The sequence below is a fragment of the Gadus macrocephalus genome, chromosome 22 (assembly GCF_031168955.1).
Source record: "Gadus macrocephalus chromosome 22, ASM3116895v1".
Classification (NCBI taxonomy): domain Eukaryota; kingdom Metazoa; phylum Chordata; class Actinopteri; order Gadiformes; family Gadidae; genus Gadus; species Gadus macrocephalus.
Window position 1 is genome coordinate 19003054 of NC_082403.1, and position 25272 is coordinate 19028325.

The 25272-nt window shown below is 47.4% G+C and overlaps 1 protein-coding gene across 8 annotated transcripts in view; it reads right to left on the minus strand.

Annotated features, from left to right (window-relative positions):
* Positions 1 to 24395, minus strand: part of snx13 (sorting nexin 13) — a 36833-nt gene extending 12438 nt beyond the window's left edge. For 2 of the 8 annotated variants that reach the window (XM_060044301.1, XM_060044296.1), the window contains exons 1-10: positions 23834 to 24175; positions 18235 to 18347; positions 17995 to 18097; positions 17524 to 17613; positions 3149 to 3270; positions 2487 to 2605; positions 1899 to 2003; positions 1087 to 1175; positions 588 to 671; positions 158 to 296 (exon numbers count right to left, since the gene is read on the minus strand). In XM_060044301.1, the coding sequence (XP_059900284.1) occupies positions 158 to 296; positions 588 to 671; positions 1087 to 1175; positions 1899 to 2003; positions 2487 to 2605; positions 3149 to 3270; positions 17524 to 17613; positions 17995 to 18097; positions 18235 to 18347; positions 23834 to 23902 (1033 nt within the window). In that variant the 5' untranslated portion in view covers positions 23903 to 24175. Of the gene's footprint in view, positions 1 to 157; positions 297 to 587; positions 672 to 1086; positions 1176 to 1898; positions 2004 to 2486; positions 2606 to 3148; positions 3271 to 17523; positions 17614 to 17976; positions 18098 to 18234; positions 18348 to 23833; positions 24177 to 24206 lie in introns of those variants that run through there. The other 6 variants (XM_060044295.1, XM_060044294.1, XM_060044299.1 and 3 more) reach the window with 4 other exon arrangements.
* Between the last annotated feature and the right edge of the window lie 877 nt (positions 24396 to 25272).

Below are 25272 nucleotides of genomic sequence, written 5' to 3' on the forward strand. Positions count from 1 at the left end.
GAGAAAGTGAGAGAGTGAGGGAAAGTAATAAGAATAATGAAAAAAACGAATTGATGTAAATAAAATAGATCCACACATTTACTGGCATCAGAATGTGGGCCAGTCTGTGAAGTGTGTGTTAGATGAAGTGTGTGTCTGCGTGTAAGTGAGTGTGCACCGTCTCCAGCCGTGTCCAGGGAGCGGAGGTACTGCAGCTCCTCCAGCACCTTGTCCTTGACGGCCTCCAGCTCTGGCGGCCGGTCGGTCAGCCTAAGGATGTTCATGAACGCCTCGTAGTTACAGCTGGAGTCACGGATCTACACACACACACACACACACACACACACACACACACACACACACACACACACACACACACACACACACACACACACACACACACACACACACACACACACACACACACACACACATTAACAAACACAGAATCCCTTCCCTATGACAAAATCCTTTGAGGACTATGGGTACTCCATCAGTACCTGAGGAATAATTAATAACAGCAGAGCTTAAATAGCATTGGTCAGTTCACCCCCTCCCTCCTATTGGACTCCCCGGGGGCAGGGGAATAACAGTGAACAGGGTCATACCATCCAGATGACAAACTGATTGATGTAGTCGGGGTCACTCAGCTGGTTGATGAGGGGCAGGAGAACGCCCCGTGCCAGCACCTCCTGCAGGCAGAAGAGAATCCACATCAACACCGCAGACCTCCTGTAGCCTCGCCCCCTCCAGGGCCCACCGTGGCCTCACTTAGACCGGTTAGGGTCCCAGAAAAAGAGAAGAAAATGCTTTTTGCCTGTCCCAATTACTGATAAACAGAACCTTAGATTAATGTATTTGTCATAGTGAAGTCACTCGATAGTCTAGTGGTGGGGATGTGATTCTCGGACAGAAGGCTGCGGGTTCAAACCTCGATGTTTACGGTCTAGAAAAAAGGCATCCTTGAGGCAAATGTCCAACCTCTACCGCCTAATTAATGGCATACATCCGAATAAGCTTTGGATGAAAGGATCTGCTAAATGAACAAATAGTAAAAAGCACAGATTTTCCGCTATGGCGTGACACTATTCCCTGTGAGTTTCTCACCCGCAGGAAGTATCTCATGTTCTTGTTGTGGAAGTCTCCAGGAGGTAGTAACAGATAGAGCAGCACTTCACACAGGTCCCGCAGGAAACCTGAAAAAGAAATACACAGAAAAAGAAATACACACACACACACACACACACACACACACACACACACACACCCCTCAGATCTGTCTGCCAAGACATAACACTTATCCACCAAGTGGTTGAATGTGTTTTACAGTCAGTCGCAGGATCAAATCAGAATGTTTACTTGTGCACAGAGGTCATATTACAATGAAAGTGTTCAGTATATGATTGCAATTGAACGAAGCTCTCACAATGAGATCAAAGATGAGTGTTCATAAACATATTAGGGATATACATAAATAAGAAAAAGACAGAGACAGAAGTGTGCATGTAAAAATACAGTGATGGACAGAGAGAGGAGAGAGAGAGATGAGTGTGCATGTAACATATACGGATGGAAGGAGAGAGGGGAGAGTGAATGTAAACATATAGTGATGGACAGAGAGAGGAGAGAGATGAGTGTGCATGTAACATATAGTGATGGAAGGAGAGAGGGGAGAGTGAATGTAAACATATAGTGATGGACAGAGAGAGGAGAGAGAGAGAGATAAGTGTGCATGTAACATATAGTGATGGAAGGGGAGAGGGGAGAGTGAATGTAAACATATAGTGATGGACAGAGAGGAGAGAGAGAGAGATAAGTGTGCATGTAACATATAGTGATGGAAGGGGAGAGGGGAGAGTGAATGTAAACATATAGTGATGGACAGAGAGAGGATAGCGAGAGGAAGGTGCATATTATACCCTCTTCGTCTTTGCGCGACGTGCACACCACGTCTCGGCAAATCTTCCTCTCCAGCTCCACCTCCGCCTCGAAGAACGAGTCCACCAGCTCGTCCGTCATGTCCCCTGGTCAGAACCAGAACGACATCACCACCACAACACTCAGAGTCCTGATTATCATGGATTCATTAAAGTCATGGACAGCCGGATCGAAAACCGTAACCAAAACATAGAGGGATGTATCCCCAACACAGCTACAAAATAGTACTTCATTTAAACGTCACAAAAATATAATCACATACACCTGTTATTTGGCTAATAAACTCATTTCTAGAAAGACTCAAAGTTGTAGGAGCCCCCTCGTCATAATCTGAGTGTACAGTAATTATTGACTGCTTAGACATAGCCTGAGGGGTAGATAGACTAGCGCCATAAAATTTGCTTGAAGGAATAGATGTAAATCAATTTACGGAAATTACGTGAGATTGCAATGGATTTGATGTTTTTCTACTGCTTAATGCACACCTTGATAACCCATCAAAACAAAATGATAAGAACATAAAAAAAAATAAAGAACATGGCCTGATCATTCCATGTGTGTGGCCTTACTCTGCTTGTCCTCTCGGTCCCCCAGCCGGTCCTGGGCTTTCCTGAAGACGCGCAGGTGAGTGGCGAAGTCGTCCACCAGGCGGGTAGTAAAGTAAGGCTGCCAGTCCACCTCCTTGGACCTACAAACACACACAAGATTGTTAGAAATGCAATAAAGCTGGACCGGCCAGGGCTTATATTAAGAGGTGCCCACATAAATGTCAGTGATGACATAAATGTCATTTATGGACGATAACTAGCCTGGCTAACGCCAGACCTCATCTCAATCTACATTGAGAAGAGGTCTGGGAACCACACATCCATTTTCTCGTATTTGAGGGGTGGTTTACGATTGCCCGGAGCCGTTTATTGGGCACTACAAATGTCTATCATACGAGTCTGTACAATCGTATCAATTATACCAGATGACGTATGTAGAGCGACAGATATTCGATGAGGAAGAAACCGATGGGTGTGTCGCACAGACGTCGTCATCGTCTTGCCGTCCCTCCCCATTCTGTGATAGATTCCCTATCTCAGGAGAAAATCGGATCCATGGAATCCAGGCTGTCTAGCAGCGCGAAATGAGATTGCGCGCAAGGCAGCATGGGTATACCCAGGCTAGACGATAACTGGTCATGATAAACTTTAATGGGTCCCATGTGTGTCTGTGAGCGAGGTACCGTGTAGAGAACTGGACCAGGGCGTTTTGCAGAGTCTGCCTGATCTCCAGCAGGAAGGATTCATCCTCACTCAGGGTGTAGTACCAGTACTGGATGTAGTCTCTCAATGCATACTGAATCACCTGTGGGACAGTATTCATTACGACCACAAACATAAAAGGGATTTGACACCATATGCATGGTCATCAGTTTGTCATCAGAGTTCAATGATGGAGAATGTTTTTCCTTGAACATCAATACAAATATCATCTTTCCATCACTCGATCTTGTAAGGCAACTTTATACAAAGGGCTCCAGAGTGCGACCAAAATATTTAAGGGTGCGACTAATATTTTTTATAGGTCGCACTGGTGCACCTGACGCTGCCCGGGTGAAAAAAATAATTTCCTTTGCAATCGTATCATCGCTCTGTGTTCTCCTGTAATCTAACTCACACTCATGGTAGGATCGTATCGTGGTCTAAACCAATAAGAGAAAGAGCTCTGTCGTTTTTTTGCCTCCGATTGGCTCTGGTCCTGTTCACTGCTTGTGTTTTTTTTTTTTTTTTTTTTTTTAAATTGCGAACGACCTGAGCGCCAGAGTAACTGAAACGGATAAAAAGAATTATCGCGACAAAAGAGGGCGAAAATTAAGTGAGGTGAAAACATTTTTCATTCATTCATTTCAGTTTTTTCATTAAAAAAAAACTAAGCCTACTGTTCCAACTTGCCCTACTACCGAGAGTAGTTATTAAGAGAGTCTGAATGAGCCGCACAAGCCCTTTTATTTGGAAATGTTTTATTTTGCTTAATTTTTTAGTTTGAAATGTTCCATTACAGCTCAGTGAAAAACTTGAAACACTTTATTTATTTATTTTATATATAATTGTGCTTCAAATAAAGACAAACATTTCTCTACACCTCATGCTGCGTTCCAGGGAAACCTTTTAGCCCGTAAGTTACAAGCTGGAACTTGGAGTGAATCGGTCTGGTACGAGTTCACGGGTAGTGAGTTGCGGGATTGTCTGCCGTTCCAGGGCATTTCACGCGTAGAAGGTTGTGGAAAAACACGGGTTACGGGTTGCCTGGAACGCACCATTATTCTTGTTCAAAAATCTGTCACATTATATGAAAGTTATGGAAAGCGATAAAAAGGTGACCTTATGGCGTTAAAGGCGATGCAATGAAAAATTTGGTGCACCTACATTTTGTGCTGGTGCACCTAAAAAAAAGTTAGCCGCACTAGTGCAACCAACGCATGAAGTTAGTCTGGAGCCCTGATACATGGGGCTGGTAGAAAGCAGCCTACAGACCGTCCTGATCACAAACTCATTCCTCTGTCCTGAAATACAATGTAATTGGAGCCAATCAGCGACTGAGTCGTAATTTATGACATAAACGGGCAAATCAGGGACTGAGTCCTAGTTGATGTAACAGGGCAAATCAGGGTCTGAGTTGTAGTGGATGACGTAAACGGGCCAATCTGGGACTGAGTCGTAATTGATGACGGAAACGGGCCAATCAGGGTCTGAGTCGTAAATGATGACGTTAATGGGCAAATCAGGAATTGAGTCGTAGTTGATGACGTAAACGGGCCAATAAGGGGCTGAGTCATAGTTGATGACGTAAACGGTCCAATAAGGGACTGAGTCATAGTTGATGACGTAAACGGGCCAATAAGGGACTGAGTCATAGTTGATGACGTAAACGGGCCAATAAGGGACTGCGTTGTAGTGGATGACATAAAATAAAGTCTGCTGCTGGCCAAACAGTAGTGGTGGCCCCGAAGAATCGAGCCATAACGTTAACATAAGTAGAGCAAACAAAGCCATAAGTGCAGTTATTTCAGACTTTTAAACAAGAACATGAGTATGCATGAGCAGAGTTTCTCGGCGGAAAATATGTTCTATTTCATGTAGGCTACGCCGTCTAGGCTTCGCCTTATGGGCTTGTCCCGTGCGCGCGCTGAAAATTCAAACTATGCACCTATCAGCGTGGGCACCGCCCACATTTCCCACGGTATCGTGTCTATATAATGCGGTGTATACCGTCGCTCATCCTCCCTTTTCTTTCAGCACTTGTGCTTATCAGCGAGAAATTGAGAACTACAATTAAGAAGATGAGAACTTCAACACGGATCTCCCAAGCCGGTGGCAGCGGCTCGGGCGAGGCCGCGGACAAACGGCCCTTTTCAGGGCCACCTGAGAGCGCTCCTAGAGCTAGGTCCTTTTCAGGACTCCTATGCGCCTCCTGTCCCGCCTCCCTGGCACCGGGTGACGGGCACCTGGCGTGCTTTTGGTGCCTCGGCGCCGACCACGCCGCGGCTGCTATGGCGGCCCCCGTCTCCTGTGTCGCCTGCCGGGAGCTGCCTGAAGAGGGGATCCTCTCCAGGCATCTCTTCTTTTCCCCTGCGGTGGAAATGGCTGACGCCATCGACCTGTTCGGACCTGACGTCGACGATGGCATCATCAACGCCTCCCTGGACGACGTCTTCGGCGACTCGGCGTCCGGTTTTTCCCGCTCTCGGGTTACAACCGCCACCGTCATACAACACGAGGGTTCGCGCCGGATGACCGATCTCTTCCGGGAGATCATGGGTGAGGCGGCGGCCATCAAAGGGATTCCCATGCCGGTCCCGCCTCTCGCCCCCGTATCTGACGATATGCAGGGCGAGTGCTTTCGCACCCCATCTTTTTCCCGGCGGGTTACCCAGTGCCCCTTGTTCCCGCCTTTGCAGCACTTGTTTATTGCTGCCGGTGAGGACCGTTCGACCCTGAAGGCTCCGGTAAGATCCTACACGGATTTCACCAACGTGGAGGGGTGGGCCGATACTCAGGCGAGGGGGATCCCTCGCCTGGAGCCTCCCCTGGCAGCGCTTCTCTGTCCGGGCGCCGGGCTCCTTAACGAAAAGCCGCTGCCCCCCGACCGCCTCCAGAAGCAGATTGTCGGCCTAACAGACAGGGTGTTCGTTTGTGCCTCTTTTTCTTTCCCTATTAAAGAAAAGAGTAAAGACCGTTCGGCCGAACGGCAGTACATGGTACCTAAAGAGCGATATTCCCCAGGCCACCTGCGTCCTACGCTTGTGGTGCGCTCCTCCATGTTGCCTATTTCCCCCTCTCAGCCCGGTGGCTGTAGGGTGACGGTCGGACGGCGTGTTCACATGGCCTCTGGTTCACCTGCTTCTAAGAAGCGGCGTCCCTTGGAGCCTCATGGACGGATCAGAGACTCGTTGCACGAGCCCGTGGATACGGCCGCTTGTACCGGTCTCCTGGTTCCCCACATTATAGGTGAGGAGATGGGTCTGCGCGCTGTGGCTACAGCCTGCGGACAGCGCATGCGCACAGGTGCTGCGGCCGGACGGCTCGCTCCCTGTTCAGCGGGCACGAGCGCGACGTCTAGACAGCTCGTTGTTTTCACAGCTGCTAGTTCTGGTACGTCTCCTACGCTCGCTGAGCCTCCTCCCTTTCGTGGGAAGCCCCCCTTGGTTCACACGCAGTGTGGAGGCGGTAGGGGCAGAGGAATACGGGTTATTCCTGGACGGTCTTCCTCAGCTGTCGGCTCGCCCTCTCTCCAACCGCTATGCGTGTTGGCAAGAGCGGTGCGTTCTGCCATCGTGGTTGGACACCACGTTGAGATGGGGCCATCCCATACAGTTCAAGCGTCGTCCCCCACCCTTTATGGGGTTGGTGGAGACCACGCTACGGGACCCGGCTGCGAGCACGGCTCTGGCAGCAGAGGTGGCACGTCTCTTGGTAAAGGGGGCCATCACTGTCGTTCCCCCCCACGAGTCTCACCTAGGTTTTTATTCCCGCTACTTCCTGGTTTCCAAGAAGTCAGGGGAAATGAGACCTATTCTGGATCTTCGCGTGTTCAACAGATTCGTTGCCACGAGGAAGTTCAGAATGCTCACGGTCGGAGCATTGTTCCGGTGTGTGAGAGAGGGCGATTGGTTCACATCCCTGGATCTCAAGGATGCTTACTTCCACGTCCCTGTTCGGCAGGCGCACAGGAAGTTTCTCCGCTTTGCCTTTATGGGGATGGCGTACGAGTACCAGTGTCTGCCGTTCGGCTATTCCCTGGCTCCGCGCACCTTCTCGAAGTGTGTGGAGACGGCGTTGGAACCGCTCAGACGTCAGGGAAAGAGGATTCTCTTCTACCTAGACGATCTGCTTATTCTGAGCAACTCAGAAGAGACCGCGAGAGGGGACACCATGTTGGTGATAAACCATCTCTCCTTCCTGGGTTTTGCCATCAACTGGGAGAAGAGCTCCCCGCTCCCCAGCCGGCAGACAGTCTACTTGGGGCTTTGCCTAGACTCAGCCACCATGACTGCGATGCTTTCGCCTCCTCGGCGAGACGCCATCCTGTCGGCGCTCTCCCGTTTTCACGTTCGCAGAAACGTGACCGCACTGTCCACCATGCGCCTGTTGGGGCTGATGGCAGCTGCCCACCCCGTGGTCCCCCTGGGTCTGCTTTTTATGCGCAGACTCCAGCGGTGGTTTGCTCGCCAACGGTTGGACCCCAGGCGACACAAGCTCAGGGTGCTCCTCGTCCCCCATTCGGTGTCGCCAGACCTGGAATATTGGTAAGGACCCTCCGCCCTTCTCAAGGGTGTTCCCCTGGGCAGGGTGGCGTCCTACGTAGTGGTCTTCACGGACGCCTCATTGACGGGTTGGGGAGGAACGTGCCTCTCTCACTCGGTCGGAGACGAGTGGCGCACGCCCCCTACAGCACACATAAATGTGTTGGAGCTCGACGCTGTGAGGAAAGTGCTGTTGCATTTCTTTCACCTGGTGCGCGGCCGCCACGTTCTGATCAGGACAGACAGCGTGTCGGCGGCGGCGTACATCAACAGACAGGGGGGAGTCCGCTCCCCTGCTCTCCACCGAAAGGCGGTCGAGCTCTGGCTTTGGGCTCATCAGTATCTCCGCAGTCTGAGAGCCCTGCATATCGCGGGCGCCCAGAACTTTGGGGCGGACCTCATGTCTCGAGGCGGTCCCCGCCGAGACGAGTGGCGGTTACATCCCGACATTGTCAGACTGATCTGGCAGAGGTTCGGGACAGCGCAGGTGGACCTCTTCGCGTCCCGGGAGAACACGCACTGCAGGTGGTGGTTCTCCCTCAGCCCTCGGGATCTTCCCCCGTTGGGGGTAGATGCGTTGGCACACACACCTTGGCCGCGGGCTCTCTTGTATGCGTTTCCCCCGCTCCAGCTGATCCTTCCTCTTCTGGAACGGGTCAGACAGACTGTCCCTGATATTAGTGGCCCCGGAGGACCGTTCAGCTCTGTGGTTTCCAGAGCTGGCCGCGCTCTCGCGGTCGGCGCCTTGGCCAGTACCATTCAGGCCGGATGCGCTTTCACAGGCCCACGGGACGGTGCACCACCCGCCCGATGTCTCGGGACGGCTGTTGGTTTGGCTCCTGAGAGGTTGATCCTGCAGGGCAAAGGTTTGCCTGAGACGGTTATCAACACTATTCAGAGTGCTCGTGCGCCTTCTACTTCTTCCCTCTATGCGGCGAAGTGGTGCGCCTTCTCTAATTAGTGTGAGACGAACCACGCTGTCCCATCTCAATGCGAGGTGGGAAGCGTGCTTTCGTTTCTGCAAAACTTATTGGAAAAAGGTTTGGCCTTCTCCACTATCAAGGTCTATGCGGCAGCCGTTTCGGCTGGCCATGCAGGCTGTGATGGTGGACCGATCTTCAGCCATCCACTGGTCAAGAGATTCTTGCGTGGGGCTAGACGGGTTAGGCCTGTTTCACGCGTGCTTACACCACGCTGGGATCTCCCCACCGTGTTGCGCGGATTGTCCAGGGATCCTTTCGAGCCTCTCTCTCAGGCCCCTTTGGATGCCCTGTCATTTAAGACGGCGCTCTTGTTGGCCTTGGTTTCTGCCAAGCGGGCCGGTGAGCTAACCGCTCTGTCTGTCAGCCCGAGTTGCTTGTTGCTAAACGAGGACAGCTCCTTCGCGTTGCTCAGACCTAATCCTGCGTTCCTCCCGAAGAACATTAATAGTTCTTTTCGGTCGAGGGATATTGTGCTTAAGGCTTTTCACCCCCCGCCTCATTCTAGTGAGGCGGAGGCGGAGTTGCATCTCCTGTGCCCGGTTCGGGCGTTGGCTATGTACGTGAATCGCTCGGCAGCGTTCCGCTCCACACAACAGTTGTTTGTGTGTTATAGCGACGCTAGCAGGGGCCGCGCTCTCTCTAAGCAGCGGTTTTCTCGCTGGGTATGTGAGGGTGTTTGCCTAGCCTACTCTCGGCAGGGATTGGCACCACCGTTGGGCGTTAAAGCTTACTCCACACGGAGCGTGGCCGCTTCAACGGCTCTACTCAAGGGCGTTTCGGTGGAAGACATCTGCGCGGCTGCGTCTTGGTCTTCCCCCGGCCCCTTTGTCCGTTTTTACATGTTAGACATGTCCAGGGGCTCACTCGGCAACTCTGTGCTAGAGTCCGGGACCTCTTTTACGGCTTAAGAATATAGACATGTTCTTTAAAGCGTCGTGGTTGGATTTCCTCTCGCCGGCTGGCGAGTTGGACTTGATTACCAGTCTTACTCCCCCACCTTTTATCAAATGAAAAACAGGCTAGGGGTTTTTTCTATTGGCTCGCCAATTGTCTGGTGGTTTTGTTTACCAGTGTGGCACTCCCGCCGTTTTCTTCAAATAAGAAACGGCCGAGAGAGTCCCATTATTGGAGAGCCGAATTCCGTAGCTCCGCCTCCATTAGGTCCGGTAGCGGACCTAATGGAAACCTAGTTGCTCTGGTTTTTCTTTTCCTTTCATGGGTTCCATGAAGCACGGAATAGAGCCGGAGTCTTTACAGACTCACTTTTTTCTCCCTTGATCATTGCCTTGCTTGATCTAGTGTTTTACACTTCCGCTCGCAGCTTCACCTTAGCCCATAAGGCGAAGCCTAGACGGCGTAGCCTACATGAAATAGAACGATAGTTATGTTATTATAACTCTAGTTCTATGATTGTAGGCGTAGCCGTCTAGTTTCCCACCTGCTGTACCCTCCAATTGCTGAAAGAAAAGCTTGGAGGATGAGCGATGGTATACACCGCGTTATATAGACACGATACCGTGGGAAATGTGGGCGGTGCCCACGCTGATAGGTGCATAGTTTGAATTTTCAGCGCACGGGACAAGCCCATAAGGCGAAGCCTAGACGGCTACGCCTACAATCATAGAACTAGAGTTATAATAACATAACTATCGTTTTCGCTGTTCCCCAAATCCGTCACGCAAAAGTGTGTCACGTGTTATTTTTTAGTTTGTCTGTCAAGGCATAGGATCCCGGCCCCTGAAATTGATGAGGGCGGCTAGAGGTCCAGACTAATCTGTGTAGCAGAGCCGAATGTGAGCTCATGTGATCAGGATGGTCTCCAGGCCTGGTAGAAACTCTCCAAAATCATCATTGAATGTAAATCTACAACCTCAGATATTGATCCTATTCCCACTGCATTCTTTAAAGGTTGGGTATGCGATTTGCGAAACGCCAGCAGATTTTGAAAATACACAACTCAAATGGTCCTACCCCCTCTCCTTCAACGCTGACTCTGACTCCACCCATTCCAAGTACCTGGACGCGCAATCATGCACGAGCGCGAACAGAGATGCGCGAGAGCGAGCCAGGCTAGCGTAGGTTTTCGTTTAACAACATGGCACTACATTCAGCTGTAAGTTGCACCCAGTACCGCGGGAAGTAGGGGTGCTGGGGGTGCTGCAACACCCCCTGTCCGAGGCCCTGTCTTATCACAGAAAACGATCATTTCTAAAAACTCCGGCCAAAGTGGAGATTTCTGAAAACGCCGGTTATGTGTTGTCGTGTCAACGGGGAGAAACGGGATTTTAGGTTCTGAAGCGTCACATTATGCACCAGGAAATGCTTAACGTCATGTGAGCGCCCGCTGTACCGTATTGGTCCGAATATAAACACAAACCCCATTGTAAGACGACCTATATTTGGAAAAAAGATTTGAAGACCAGATCTTGTTTTTATGAATAAATAAATTGTATTCATTGAAATAATATACGAAAATAAAAAGGCATAGAATAAAACACTGCCTTGCCACTAAACAGTAGTGCAAATAGGCCGTACTGATGTGTACACCAAAGACTATTCCTGACACTCCTCTGCCCCGCTGTGTTCGCTCTGGCTGTGGTCGCTCCGAACTGTTTCGGCCCGTGGCAAAGCGAGTCATCCTCGCTGCTGTCCAAGGCATTTTGAGACGCAGCATTTATTTAATGCTCATATGACCTAGTGCTGAAAAAAGGTTATATGAAAAAGTGTGAGGGTAGCGGTGGTGCGCTAAACTTGTTCTGTGAGCAGCTGGATGTGAACCATGGTGTGAAGAAAGTGAACACAACGATCGACTTTCAACTGTGCGCGCATGCACTGGTGTAATTGAGCCGCGCTGCTATATATCTTTTTTTATCAATGTTGCGAGTCTAGTGCAGGCTGAGGTTTTTTTTTCCAGCACCCCCTGCTGAGAATACGTTCTCGCGGCTATGGTTGCACCAGATGTTATAAACATTAAACGGTCACATAAATCATTACTATTTTTAGAAAATGTATGTTTGTTTCATATAATTGTATTGGAAGTCCTGGTTTTCACTAGGGTTGCTGCGGTGTGGACATTTTCACAACGAGTAATACACTCGTCTCAACACCGGTATTACCGAGTATAAACTGTATAAACTTTGAAACTATGTCAACCGCCACACAAGCATCGGTTTTTAGACCCTTCTCGTCCTTCAGTTGCCGCCAACGTTCGAAAGCAGCGCCTAGGATTATTCTTGATTTCAGTTTTTCTCTTTCAGCGTTTTTATTATCAATTACTCTCTGAAAAAGAGTTTTCCTTCTCTTTGCTGGTGGTGGTGGTGGTGGTGGTGGTGGTGGTGGGGATGGTGGCGTCTTGTCTGCCATGGAAATTGTCTTCTACTGCTAGGTCCAAATGTGGATTAACTAGTTCCAGTAGCTACCGCAGGATAACAACAAACAGGAGCTTGCTCTGGGTCACGAGCTCTGGGTCACGAGTACTGCACGAAGGGGTCGCTCGCGGGGGAGGGGGAGTGCAGTACGACCGTTTGATTGACGTACCGTATTGGTCTGAATATAAGACGACCCCCGTTTTTCAACACAAACATTTAGAAAAAAAGATTTGCAGACCACATTTGCAGAACAAAGAACAAGAGCAACATTGTGAATATTTTTAAATAACAGAGAAAATACAGGCCACATATTTAACTAAACTTAACTAAAATTCGCCAAATTTCTCCTCCGATGTCTCTCTATCCCTCACACACGTCCTCTGCCCCGCTGTGTTCGCTCTCGCTGTCATCGCTCCCCAGCTGCTCCGCTTCCAGCGGCTCCTCCCAAAGCGCGTTTTCTCTGACGTATTCAAAAACTCTCCGGTCAACCTCACTGAAACGACCACTTTGAGGACCACGGTAGGATTTGCGCCGACTGTTGGCATCTTTGAGACGTTGTTTTGGTGCTCGCCATCTTCTTACGTTACACTCCGTGACCCCGAACTTCTTGGCAGCTTGGCAGTTGTTACTTGACTCTCCACTTGCCTTATTGACGACCATTATTTAAAAATTGGCATCATAGCTCCTCCGCTGTTGTTGATTGACCTGACCCACTTTTGAGCCACTTGTCTCTAACGCGGCAAAATGCCTGTCTTTAAACACCGGTAACGGTCTGGTTGTTAAGGACGCTGGACTACTTCTTCCCGGAACCAATTCCTGGCGCCACCTGCGGCCGCGAATGTGTATTGACATTTAAATGGAGAGGCGAAGAAGAGAAACTGCGCTCTGAATACTAGACCCCTACGACGACCCGACTTCTTCGGACCTATTTCGAGGGGGAAAAAGGCCGTCTTATATTCGGACCAATACGGTACTTACTGTCCAATGCAACGAGGTGGCAATCCAAATGATTGGCTGGAGTTTTTCGAGCCCTGCCCGTTCCACAGATGATTGACTTGTTTAATTTTCATGTCAGTACTTCTAACTCAGTGGCTGTAAGCGGGTTATGATAAGGATTCCAAGTAATTTTGCAAAAATGGCCAAAAAAGCAAATTCCGTACCCAACCTTTAAGCGAGTGTTTGATAGTGTCTCAGGTCCGGTCCTTGACATCATAAACACATCCCTGAGAACTGCCTTCAAAACAGCTGTTGTAAAGCCCCTATTAAAGAAACCCAAATTGGATACCAGTACACTAGCAAACTATAGACCGATATCAAATCTTCCCTTTATTAGTAAAGTCATGGAAAAGATAGTATTAGTCCAAATAAATTCCTTTCTGGAACAAAATAACATATTGGAAGTCTTTCAGTCAGGTTTCAGAAAATATCACAGTACTGAAACCACTCTCACCAAAATAATTAGCGACCTCAGACAAAACTCTGATGCAAATAAAGTTTCTATCCTTATCCTATTAGATCTTAGTGCAGCATTTGATACCATTGATCACGACATCCTAATCAATAGACTTGAAAATCGTATTGGGTTCTCTGACTGTGTATTGAACTGGATCAAAACATATATTAGAGGAAGGAAGTTTTGCGTTAGTCTAGGAGACCATATGTCAGAGAAACATGAAAGCTGCTACGGGGTTGCACAAGGGAGCTGTTTAGGTCCATTACTCTTTTCTCTTTATATGTTACCACTCAGTGACATCATCAGAGAATATAGTATAGATTTTCATAGCTACGCGGATGACACCCAACTGTATATTTCCGCTGAACCTAATGATGCGAAGGCCATTACCAACTGTTTATTAACTTTCTAAAACTAAATGAGGACAAAACTGAAGTCCTACTTATCGGCCACAAATTAAAAAGAGAGATGCTAATCAAGAATCTAGGAGGTTTAACCCGGTGGATTAAACCTGAGGTGATAAATCTCGGTGTCATCCTGGACTCAGATTTGAATTTCAACTCCCACATTAACAAAGTGACCAAAACAGCTTTCTTTCCCCTCAGGAACATGGCAAAGGTACGACCATTCATAAACCAAAATGATGCCGAGAAGCTTATCCATGCTTTCATATCGAGCCGGCTAGACTACTGTAATTCACTTTTCGCTGGTCTTCCCAAGAAAACAACTGAAAGACTCCAGCTCATTCAAAACTCTGCAGCTAGACTATTAACCAAAACTAAAAAGGAGAGAACACATTAGTCCTGTCCTAGCTACTTTACACTGGCTTCCTGTTACCTTTAGAATTGACTTTAAGGTCCTCCTCCTCACATACAAAGCTCTAAATGGACAAGGCCCTAGCTACATTACTAACTCTCTTACTAACTACACACCAGCTAGAACACTGCGATCATCAGATAGAGGTCCGTTACAGGTCACCAGAAGCAGTCATAAGAAGATTGGTGACGCAGCCTTTGTCAACTACGCCCCAAAATTATGGAACACATTACCCATTAATATTAGGGAAGCAAACACGCTAGACACCTTTAAAAAGCAGCTTAAAACCTTTCTTTTTACCAAAGCATTTTATTAATTTTATCTGGCACTATTTATTTCTCTGTAACTTGCACTATTTTTACTATTTCTCTTTTAAACTGTTTTAAGGGTTTTATATTTCTTTTATCATGATTTTAGTAAGCCTATCAGAACACCAGGTTCTGATACGATGTTGATCATTTTGTATTTATCTTTTACTCCATGTATTGCTCCTGCTGCTTGCTTTTATTGATTTTATGTAAAGCACTTTGAATTGCAAATCTTGTACGAAATGTGCTATATAAATAAAGTCTTACTTACTTACTTACTAGAAAGAGTCTGAATAAGTCCCAATATAATTGTCTATCCTGGGCCTGGCCGTGACAATGCTTGTTGCTTGAACAATGATTGACCAATGAATGAAGAGGTTGAATCAAACCTGTGGCTGTACAGATTAAAAACTAACCAAATGGCTCCCCAACAAAGAAACATTTTACTCAAAGCTCTACTAGCCTTGAGCATGTGTGAGCGAGCAACGAACAACACAGCACAGTCCTATGCTCTCTCTCTCCCCCATTCTCTCCGTCTCCATTGCAAGTGCACACATGCCCACGCACACTAAAATGCAGCTGCAGCCACCTGATTAAATTAGGCCAAGCCATTAGTCATGTCCCCCCCCCCCCCCCCCTTCAGCTGCAGCTTCCATAGGAACTGCACTGGTGTACACTGACGGGATCAACCAGAGTTATGTCACCCAAAGGAAATGAAACAAGAGCACGAGACAGAAAGAAAGAAAACATTCCACAGAGTTATGTGCACACACACTTCAGCAGGAGGAGGGGGAGTACAGGGTGTGTGCATGTGCAGTGTGTAACACGCAGCCAGGCCCATGTCGTTGCACATGACAGTAGAGCCGCAGGGAAGACGGCTGTGTGTGTGTGCGTGTGTGCGCTCGTGCATGGTACAGAACTAGAGTCACGCTGGGTAGAGATCACTTTTGTGTCATCTGACCATTCAAAACTGCTGTGTCTGCCGTTTCACTAACTAGCACTCGCTGCTTCTCTCTTTTTCCTTTCCGTCTGTCTGTCTGTCCTGGTTCAGCCACACCTTTAAAAAGTTTCCCCACCGTCTGTCGTTGAACGGCCGTTGATGACCTTCGACACAGGTGGAAAAACACAGCAGCAGTGGGCCCCCACTGAAGGACATTCACAGTTTGTCTAGAGAGGGCCACTCAAGGTCTGGCTAAACTTTGACTGGTCTAGATTACATTTTTACCAATGGTGGGGAAGAAACGGTGTGGCACTGCACACATTTCTCCCCGTTACACAAACAATAGGACGGGTTCCCTCTTGCAACCTAAATAAAAGCCCTGAAGCAACCGAGTCCTGCAGGCGTCACCATAAAGGAACTTTCAGTTCAGCTTTCAGGCATACCAGGCTCCTCTCAGCCGCTGCTCCTTCCTGCAGCTCATTGAACCGTTTTTCACTACAATTTCACTTGCAGTGGCGGTATAAGGTTACGAATACTGATCTGCTCACGTAGTTAACCAAGGCTCAAATACTGCAATCCACTCAAAAACAATAACTATTAAGACTATGCAAGTTGATCTCAATGCAGGTTAATAAAAACAGAAGTGACGTCACGCTCCCTGCGACTGGCGTGGACAAGACCGACAATCTCCCCATCAGCCTAACTGAAACTCTCCACATGCCTGACTTATAATGTTTTTCACCTCTTTCGATGCTTTTATCCTCCCCTTGGAAAAAGCGCTGAAGTGGAGCAAAGAGATCGCCATGTCTGTACCGGAGTTCCAAGTGCGGGTGTTGACGTATATCATTCGCGTCGAGAGCAGTGGAGGGCATTATCAAACTTCTTCACAAAATGTTTTAGTTTTCTTTGCATGAAAATTATCATTTTAATCCAAAAACAACATATGTGTACTCCAGGGCATATAAAGACTGGGACCAGATAATAATTACCTTCTCTCCATTGAAACCCATTCATAATTTTTTTTTCTTTCTTTCGATCTCATAGGTCCCATGGGCTCTACCGGAAGTGGCATGACTTCGCCACTCTATTCACACACTTGTGAGTAAAGCATGTAAATGGAGAGGAGAGGAGAGCTCCGTCTTATCTCTTTAAAAAACAGTTATTTTGCGCTACAGATGCTTCATATCCAGGTCAATTCACGCTGTGAGTAAAGCATATAAACGGAGAGGAACTTCGGTAAAGTTGGAAATAAATGGGCAGATTCTGAGTTTGCGGTTCAATAGATTGTCAATTGTGTTGCATTGTTGCGACACAATTGACACCTCTAGCTAAATGTAGTAACCTAGAGAACCAGCTACAACATTGTTTTCATCCAAACGAGCCGACTTTAGCGAACGGTGAATTGCATTGGCTTCTGTGAGCTGAGGGACCGTCTGCAAAGTGCAAAACTGAAAACGACCACAATGTTAACATTAAAATAGCATCGCCATTATTGACTCTAGAGCCCGACAACTCCTTCCATAGAGGCATGGCCTCTTTTTGGTCCTACTACAACCTTTGGAATGGGGAGAGGGGAGGGGAGGGAGTGGGAAGATGCATTGGTTGGAGGCACAGACCTTTTCGATTGTTGCAGAATTTGTGTTATGGGATTTTACTGCATAGGGTGGTTGTTGATATAATATATTTTTTGCTAAATAAATGTAAAGAATTGTTTTAAAGATTATACTTGTATTATGTTTAATCTTTCCATATTTCCCCTGCTCATTAATGTGCACAAATGTACTGTATGTACACCCTTCTGGTGCCGGCAGACACATAGAAACCTCCCGGCAGCGTGCGCTTTGCGAGCACTCAAAAATATTTGCGAGCGAAAAAACAACCATTTCACCTCCGCAACTCCATCCTAGGGGAAACACTGTGATCCATTATACATGAAGAGATGTGTACCTGTTGGAGTGGCTCATCTATGAAACTGGAGCCCGTCAACCTCCTGTCAATCTTGATAGGCTTCAGGTCCAGCTTAAACTCATCCAAGGTCTAAAGATGGAGAGAGAAAGAGAAAGGGATATAGAGAGAAAGTGCAAGGTAAAAAAAGGGGTGCAGTTACTAGGGCTGAGCAATTTGCTATCAAGATACTCTGTACCTTTTTATAAAAAGTATAAAAAGGTACATTTAGAAATGTCACATCGAGAGAGCGAGAAGGGTATGGAATGCAAGGGCGCTAAGAATATGAAATAGATATATACACACTGCAGCTTTCAGACTCCAACATTTCAGACACCATCATCATATTAATGGACTCCAAAAATTAAATTGCTCATCTCTACACGATCAACATATCACATCAGCTCTAACGATAAAAAGTGTAACCAAGGGGACAGGGCCACAGGCTACGCTTACACATGAAGGGGTGTTGACCTTCTGGATGCCCGTCTGCATGGGGGGCAGGTAGGAGTGCTCGCTCCTCTCCAGGTGCTTCTCTGAGTTGATCTTCCCATAGAGCAGGGTCACCGCGAAGCCGCTGGGGAGAGAGACAGGCACACAGGCCTAAACACAGAGCTAGGACACACGGCTACGGGGTGTCCATGGGATTCAGACCGTGCGCGCGCGTGCGTGCGTGCGTGTGTGTGTGCTAGAACAGAAGGATTTCAGACTCACCCTCCAATGAAGCAGAGGATGTAGAAGGCCAGGTAGAATATGGCAAAGGGTCCGAAGGTGATGAGGAACAGCACCACCCCGAGACCCCCCCATCCCCCGATGGACAGACTGGCCTGAAACACACACACGATAACATTAAAGACATGCTCTGTGGGATGTTGTTATTTTGTGGTTTAGAATAAGCATACAATTCCCTGCTGGGGTGAATCATCACTTCTGAAAGTGATGAGGTGTAATCCTTCCCTTGAGTTTGTGCACCTCAAATCCTCAGTTTCCGGTCATTGTCCATTGTCTGGATAGACAACTCCTCCAACCCAGACCGTAAAGTACGGCTGCAACTAACGATTATTTTCATAGTTGATTTATCTTACACTTTTGATTAATCAAATACTAATTTACTATATAAAATGCCATCACAATATACCAGCACTTGATGGATTTACCATTTCAACGACTTCGATTGATTGACTAATCGCTTCAGCCCTAGTGTAAAGCAGGCTAACTACGATAATACTAACTGACTTATCTCTGCTTGCCTCCCCCTTTTGCCTTCAGATCTGCTTCAAGGCCCTGGGTCCCATGTAATACATGCATAATACAGCCTCCAGGCTAGCAGAAGACATGTTGTAACATTAGCAGCGCTGGCTAGCAGCCTAGCACACAGACAGGCCTATGCACTCTGTGGTGCCTGTCAGGGAGCATGTCAATCAGTAGGACCTTGATTGACATGCTGGTGAACAATACACAGCATGGCCTAATATAGCTTAGCATATATGACAAGCCTCATAACCTTTTATTCCACATCCTCATGACGCAAAGGATGAACGGACACACACACACACACACACACACACACACACACACACACACACACACACACACACACACACACACACACACACACACACACACACACACACACACACACACACACACACACACACACACACCTCCTGGGGAGAGAGGAGACGCCTGGGAGGATGACACCCCAGGATCAGTGAGTGAGGACCCAGACAACTCCTCTGGAGTCACCCGATAGCAGCCTCACATCTCCCCAGAAGACCCAGCAGGGGGACAGAGAGGGATGATAGGGCCCAGCTTTCGGAGCGCTCCGAGACGCTGCTCACAACAAGGTGACAAGCATTGTGATGGGATGACAACAGCGCAATGACTGGGGAATGTGAATGTGAAATGCTCATAGTGCATGCATTGAAGAACCCGTTATGCTAGAACTATGGCATGGTAGAAACTACACCTCTACAGTCTGGGCTAGTCTGTATTGAAAAAGTTTCCGTTTCATAAGGAATTTATCAAAGAAAAAAAACTAATTTAGAACAAAGTAAGATACATTTGAATTGAATTGATTTCAAATGGTTATTGAAACACACACACATAACAACAAAATGTTGTTACGTGTGTTTCAACAAAATGAATAATGTCGGCAAGGGGCCCACTGGTGTTCTATCTGTAAACATCCCATAATAATCTATGTGTTGTACCAACGGTCCGCAGACACAGACAGAGTTGGTCAGCAGTCTGGAATGTCCCCAGACAGGTCGGACCACGTCTTGCCCTGACTCAGACAATAACCTTATGGTGGGTTTCAGGCATTCATGTACTAGCAGAAACCGAAGCCAGGATAGGCTAATGCCTTTGCTATGGACAGACACCCTAGACAGCCGTCAGCAGCCTGTGGCGCCTTCTGGTATGTTTTGCCCGTCTTGAATTACATGCTCCACCATGTGGACCATGAACAGTCACTTATCCTTTCTCCGACTTGATTTTAGAGCCCAGGTGGAACTTTAATCATCCATTGGCTGGCAGTGACGTGTAATTGTGTTTGGAGCCTTTGGTATTCACTTCTCAGAGCTGGGGAAGACACACGGGGAGTTCCTTTTCCGACTCTGCTGTTAACATAGATCACTCGTCTGTCAACAGCCATCGCAGTCACTACTACGACCACTTTATACTGCGCACACACACACACACACACACACACACACACACACACACACACACACACACACACACACACACACACACACACACACACACACACACACACACACACGACAACAGCGAGGCTAAGTCCACGTTCACCATGATCAGGGAGACTTGAAGAGTATCCTTCTGACGGTGACGTAAATCAGGCCAGCCTTCCTCCCATCATTAATTGATTCTGTTCAGCTTGATCGGACAGATGGGCCGGATTGAGGCTTCTCCGGACAATTTGTTTGTGCATGTGCGTGTCGATTAGAGGAACTAGTGCTGATGGAACATCACCGTGCATAGCTTAGTATACTGTGCAGTGGCATCACCACGGACTAAACCTCCTAGCACAGGACGCAGAGACAAACGCGGTAAACACTCACAACACTTTCCTCTGCATGGCGAGTGATTGCAGCCATCTTAACAACATTTGCAATAACTCAAAGAAATGGCCTCATCCTTTCCATTTGCTTTGCGTGTACGTTTGTTTTGGTTCTATCCCCTTGCAGGAAGTATCCCCCTCCGGGTGCACTCGCCCCTGAATATAGCACGCTGGGAACACTAGCCAACAGCTGCCCTGCTGCCAAGTTCAACCGACGCACGCAGGGAAAGTATTCGAATGCCTTTCAAGTAGGGGAGGGTTTGGTAACGCAGGACCGGTTGTGACGTTGTGGGTCCCAGCAAGCGGTCCTGGCAGGGGCTCAGCCTATCAGCGACCAGGCGGTGCTCCGGACTGTGGTTGAGCCTGGGGAGGCACGTCTCCCCCGGAGAAAACGGAAGAGAGATGGATTCCGAAACCAACGAGTCTCCGCAGCTTATACAGGGTTTTAACAACACGCTCCATCTGGTCCAGTAATACACGCTTAACGATCACTCACGTGCACACGCACACGCACACGCACACACACACACACACACAATTATGAATAGATAAAGGCCATTAGCAGTCTCTGTATTCACAAGTAGCTCTCTGATGCAAAGAAATACCAGTTTGTTTGAATGGACAGAGGTGGAGAACAGGAATGGGTTGTAGCCTATTAACAAAGTCAGAGACATGATCCACACCCACGTGCTCTATTATTTAACTTCACAGGGACTCAACATACCTGTGAGTGTATCATCAGTCACCAGCTCTCACTCTCTCACAAGTCCTAAGTTGTGCAGACTTTACCAAACAGCGAGTCGCCGTATCAAGAAGGCTTTCCTTTACTAGACTCTATCCAAACACACAGGGCTTGGGAGTGGATGTTTCTAGTTCTGTGTGCCTTGGACCAGCCCCGGTGGCTAGGCTACGCCGGGGTATATAAATCTCTCAGCCAATAAAATCTCCCTTTGCAGATCAATGTCTAGCACCTGGGAGGAAGAGTGCGTGCCTAAAAGGCCATTCATGGAAAACATTGATGTTAGTTTATTTACAGTGATGGTTAGTTTACAAAATGGTATCTAAAATGTCCCGATCCAGTGAAGACAAAGTAGGGAAAAGGCCTCGGACTCGAGGCTTTCAACTTGATCATGCCGTACATGCATGATCATAACTCTAGTTCTGACACTACAAACATCCACACACTACACGGTATTAGTGTTACTATTACGATAAGCTTAAAGGAAAGCATGGATACGGGATGTGCAGATATGAAGCCAGTGTTTGTGATGAGGTTATGCCAGGATTCTTTAAAACTCAGATTCCATAACTCATTTATTGGGGCGGCTTGCAGCTTTCAAAGCTGGCCCCTTTACCAGCTCTGGGCGGGGCGACAGGTGGAGTAGCCAGAAGGTGGAACTCCGTGCTCAGATCAAATGCATGATGCAGAGAGCAGACCAGAGCTGCTGGTCCAGAACCTGTATTCAATCCCCCTCCCACCTCCTTCTCTTGCAACATAATGATTTGTAATCTTTGAGGAATAAGGACTGCAACCAAAAGAAACAAATGTTGACTCAGACAGATGGCAGACTGGCAGAGCCAGTTGTGTCTCTCCTTTGGCAGGTTAGTCTGACTGCTTGGTACAAACATTTGAGGAGCGAACTGGGGGGGGAATGAAAAGCAATAGGATTTGTTAACAGCTTGAACAAAAGCATAATTCTTTGTTTGGACTCCTCTTATGGGTCACTGGAGAAGGTCTTCTTTCCAGCCCTCCAGTGTGGTTTAGGGAGGGGAAGGTAAGCCATACAAAAGGTAGGCCTGCTCTGAAGAGCAGGCCAATCCTTCAAAGCTTTGATTAAGACACCCTAAGGCGATCTCCCCCTTTTCTAATGCAGCAGGGTAAAGCTTTATAACTGTGGGTATACACACTGGGTACACACATAATGTGTGACCCGTTTGGTGCTCAAACAAGAGTGCGTGTACACGCAGATGCAACACTAGCCATATTCTACACATGGGAATTAAGAAAAACAAGAGTTCACCAGAGGCTCGAGTGTTTTGTTAAAGATGCCCCGGGTTAAGCCACCATTGAGAGCCTCAGCTTAATCATTGAAGGCGGTTCGAACCCAAGAGTGTAATGGACAAGGGCCAAATAGTGATGAGAACCTCAGCGCACTCTGGAAGAACAACACTAACTCTCCTTTCAGATGACAGTTCGCAACAACAACAGTGATGTACAGGTCGGCGGGATCAGACACTGCAGTTGCAGGAGAACAGCCTCATCAACACCTCCTATCTCAGCAGTAGTCTTGTGTGTAGTCCAGTGATGCACAGAGAGCTAAATGACCCTCTCACAGCACAGCCATTAGCATCATATCTCACAGCCACGGTCCGACATAGGACCTTCATCCTTGGGAGGCTAAAGATTGCATACGAGACGATGTTAATACGACACACTTGCAGCATCAAGCTAAACAAAGCTAGAGTAATTCCATGGCCTGAGCATTACGCAGAGGTCAGCGCGCCCTGCCATGAATGTAGACAAGCACACGGATAAAGACTTGTTATACAATGGCTGAAGCTCTTCTTAAACTGCTGGACAGGTGCCGGGGCCAGTTTGCCTGACACTGGGCTGAAGGGGTGGACATAGCAGTTATCCATTATCCAATTGGGTCTCATGAGAAAAAGATATGCTGGAGGAATGTGCTGAATGAAAATACCTGCACAATTAAGAGTGCTTACAAAAGGCCCTCGTGAAGCTTTGCAAGCATAACATAATACTCAAGGTAGTAACAAACAGTTCAACTCATTTGGTCATGACAAGGTAACTGACGTACCGAGACATGGCCATTATCAAAGCGGTGCATGTTATCCAAGACCCAGACTTTGGTGACAATCAGCGTCAGATGAATCGCAGCAAAAACAACCACAACAGATGAAGCTGGACGCTCAGGGTTAGCGGTCAGCAGACTCTTCAGAACCAACCTGTGGGAATGCAACGTGCAACAATCCCAGGAAATTGATCCGTTTATGCATATTACTGTCTGAAATTGCCTTAAATGATAGATAGTTAATACACAACGTTGCTGTGGGAAGGTGTTCAAATGATAAGAGACGTCTCGGGGAGCCCACACCTGAGCAGACAGCCCCTTTCTATCAAGCTTAATAACCTGAACATTGAACTACGGTTATAGTAAAAGTAGTGCTATCGTTTTGACTTATGAAGAAAATCGCCAACACTCGTCTCACCTTAATTTGTGGTGATACCGAAAGTCTTCTTTTTGTAATGGCTTTGTTATTCATATCATCTAAGCGCATATCATTGACATTGCTTCAACATGAGCTAATCCAAGCACAGGGTTTGACAGTGCGGGCTCGTCGGGCTCTTCGCATTAGCTGTGTAATCCTGGCTTGAGTGACACTTAGCTGATGCTGTTTTTGAAACGAGAAGAGCCGCCTGTCTGCGGTGAGCCGCCCTGCCCGCCGTGAGCCGCCCTGCCCGGGAGTGTTTACCTGTGGGGCTGCGGCTAGGCGCAGCTAGCCGCCAGCTAGCTGTCACATACAACACGGGAGAATCTAACTAGTGGGCATTCTTCATCCGCTGTGTAGCGCAAGCACTTACCTCTGCAAGCATCGCTTAAAGTGCTGTTTGGACAGTGGTGTCGGCTAACCCCACCACATTGTAGCGTACGGGTTACTGCCTATTTTCTGGTTTAAAAACGGTAGTGTCTCCAGTATTCGTACTCACTCCGGAGAGTCGCCATGTTGCGAGGTTTACGTCACAGGCGCCTCGTTTCTTGACGTCACTCTCGGATTGGTTGATAAACAATGACGCAGGTCACACCCGTGACTGATTGCCTGTTTTTTTTTTTGTGTGTGTGTGTGTGTGTGTGTGTGTGTGTGTGTGTGTGTGTGTGTGTGTGTGTGTGTGTGTGTGTGTGTGTGTGTGTGTGTGTGTGTGTGTGTGTGTGTGTGTGTGTGCTTTAGATTGTATATATTATATATATATTTATATAAAATAAGAATACTACTCCTATGTTATCAAGCACCATGATAACATTCTTAAAAAATATATGTATCTTTTGTGACATTTCTTTACAGAAAGCATGTGCAATCATCAATGCATTTTTTTTTATCAAAGAATCTGAAATACCTCTATTGCCAGGTAATCTTGCACATACAATACATTTCTTATGATGTTGCCGCAGTGGAGAATGTATAAGGTATTTCCATCCACATGACGTTTCACCGAAACTGTACCTGACAACTACTTTCTCCATTCCTCCACTCAAGACAAATAAAACATCACAGGATGAGAAGAGATGGTGATGGTTAGATGGTTGGCCAATGGACGCAATGTATATTATTCAGCGCTAGAGGGCACTGCCACTCTAGCGCTGTCACCTGAACCTTTCGCTCCAATAACCTTCTGATTTGATTGAAGAGCGCCAAAGAGTTATTTAATACTATCTTACCAACCAAAAAAAATTATCTTTATATGTATGTATGTATGTATTTATGTATGTATGTATGTATGTATGTATGTATGTATGTATGTATGTATGTATGTATGTATGTATGTATGTATGTATGTATGTATGTATGCATGCATGCATGTATGTATGTATGAATGTATGCATGCATGTATTGTATGTATAAGGAAAAAAGGAAAGCCCACCTCATTACAC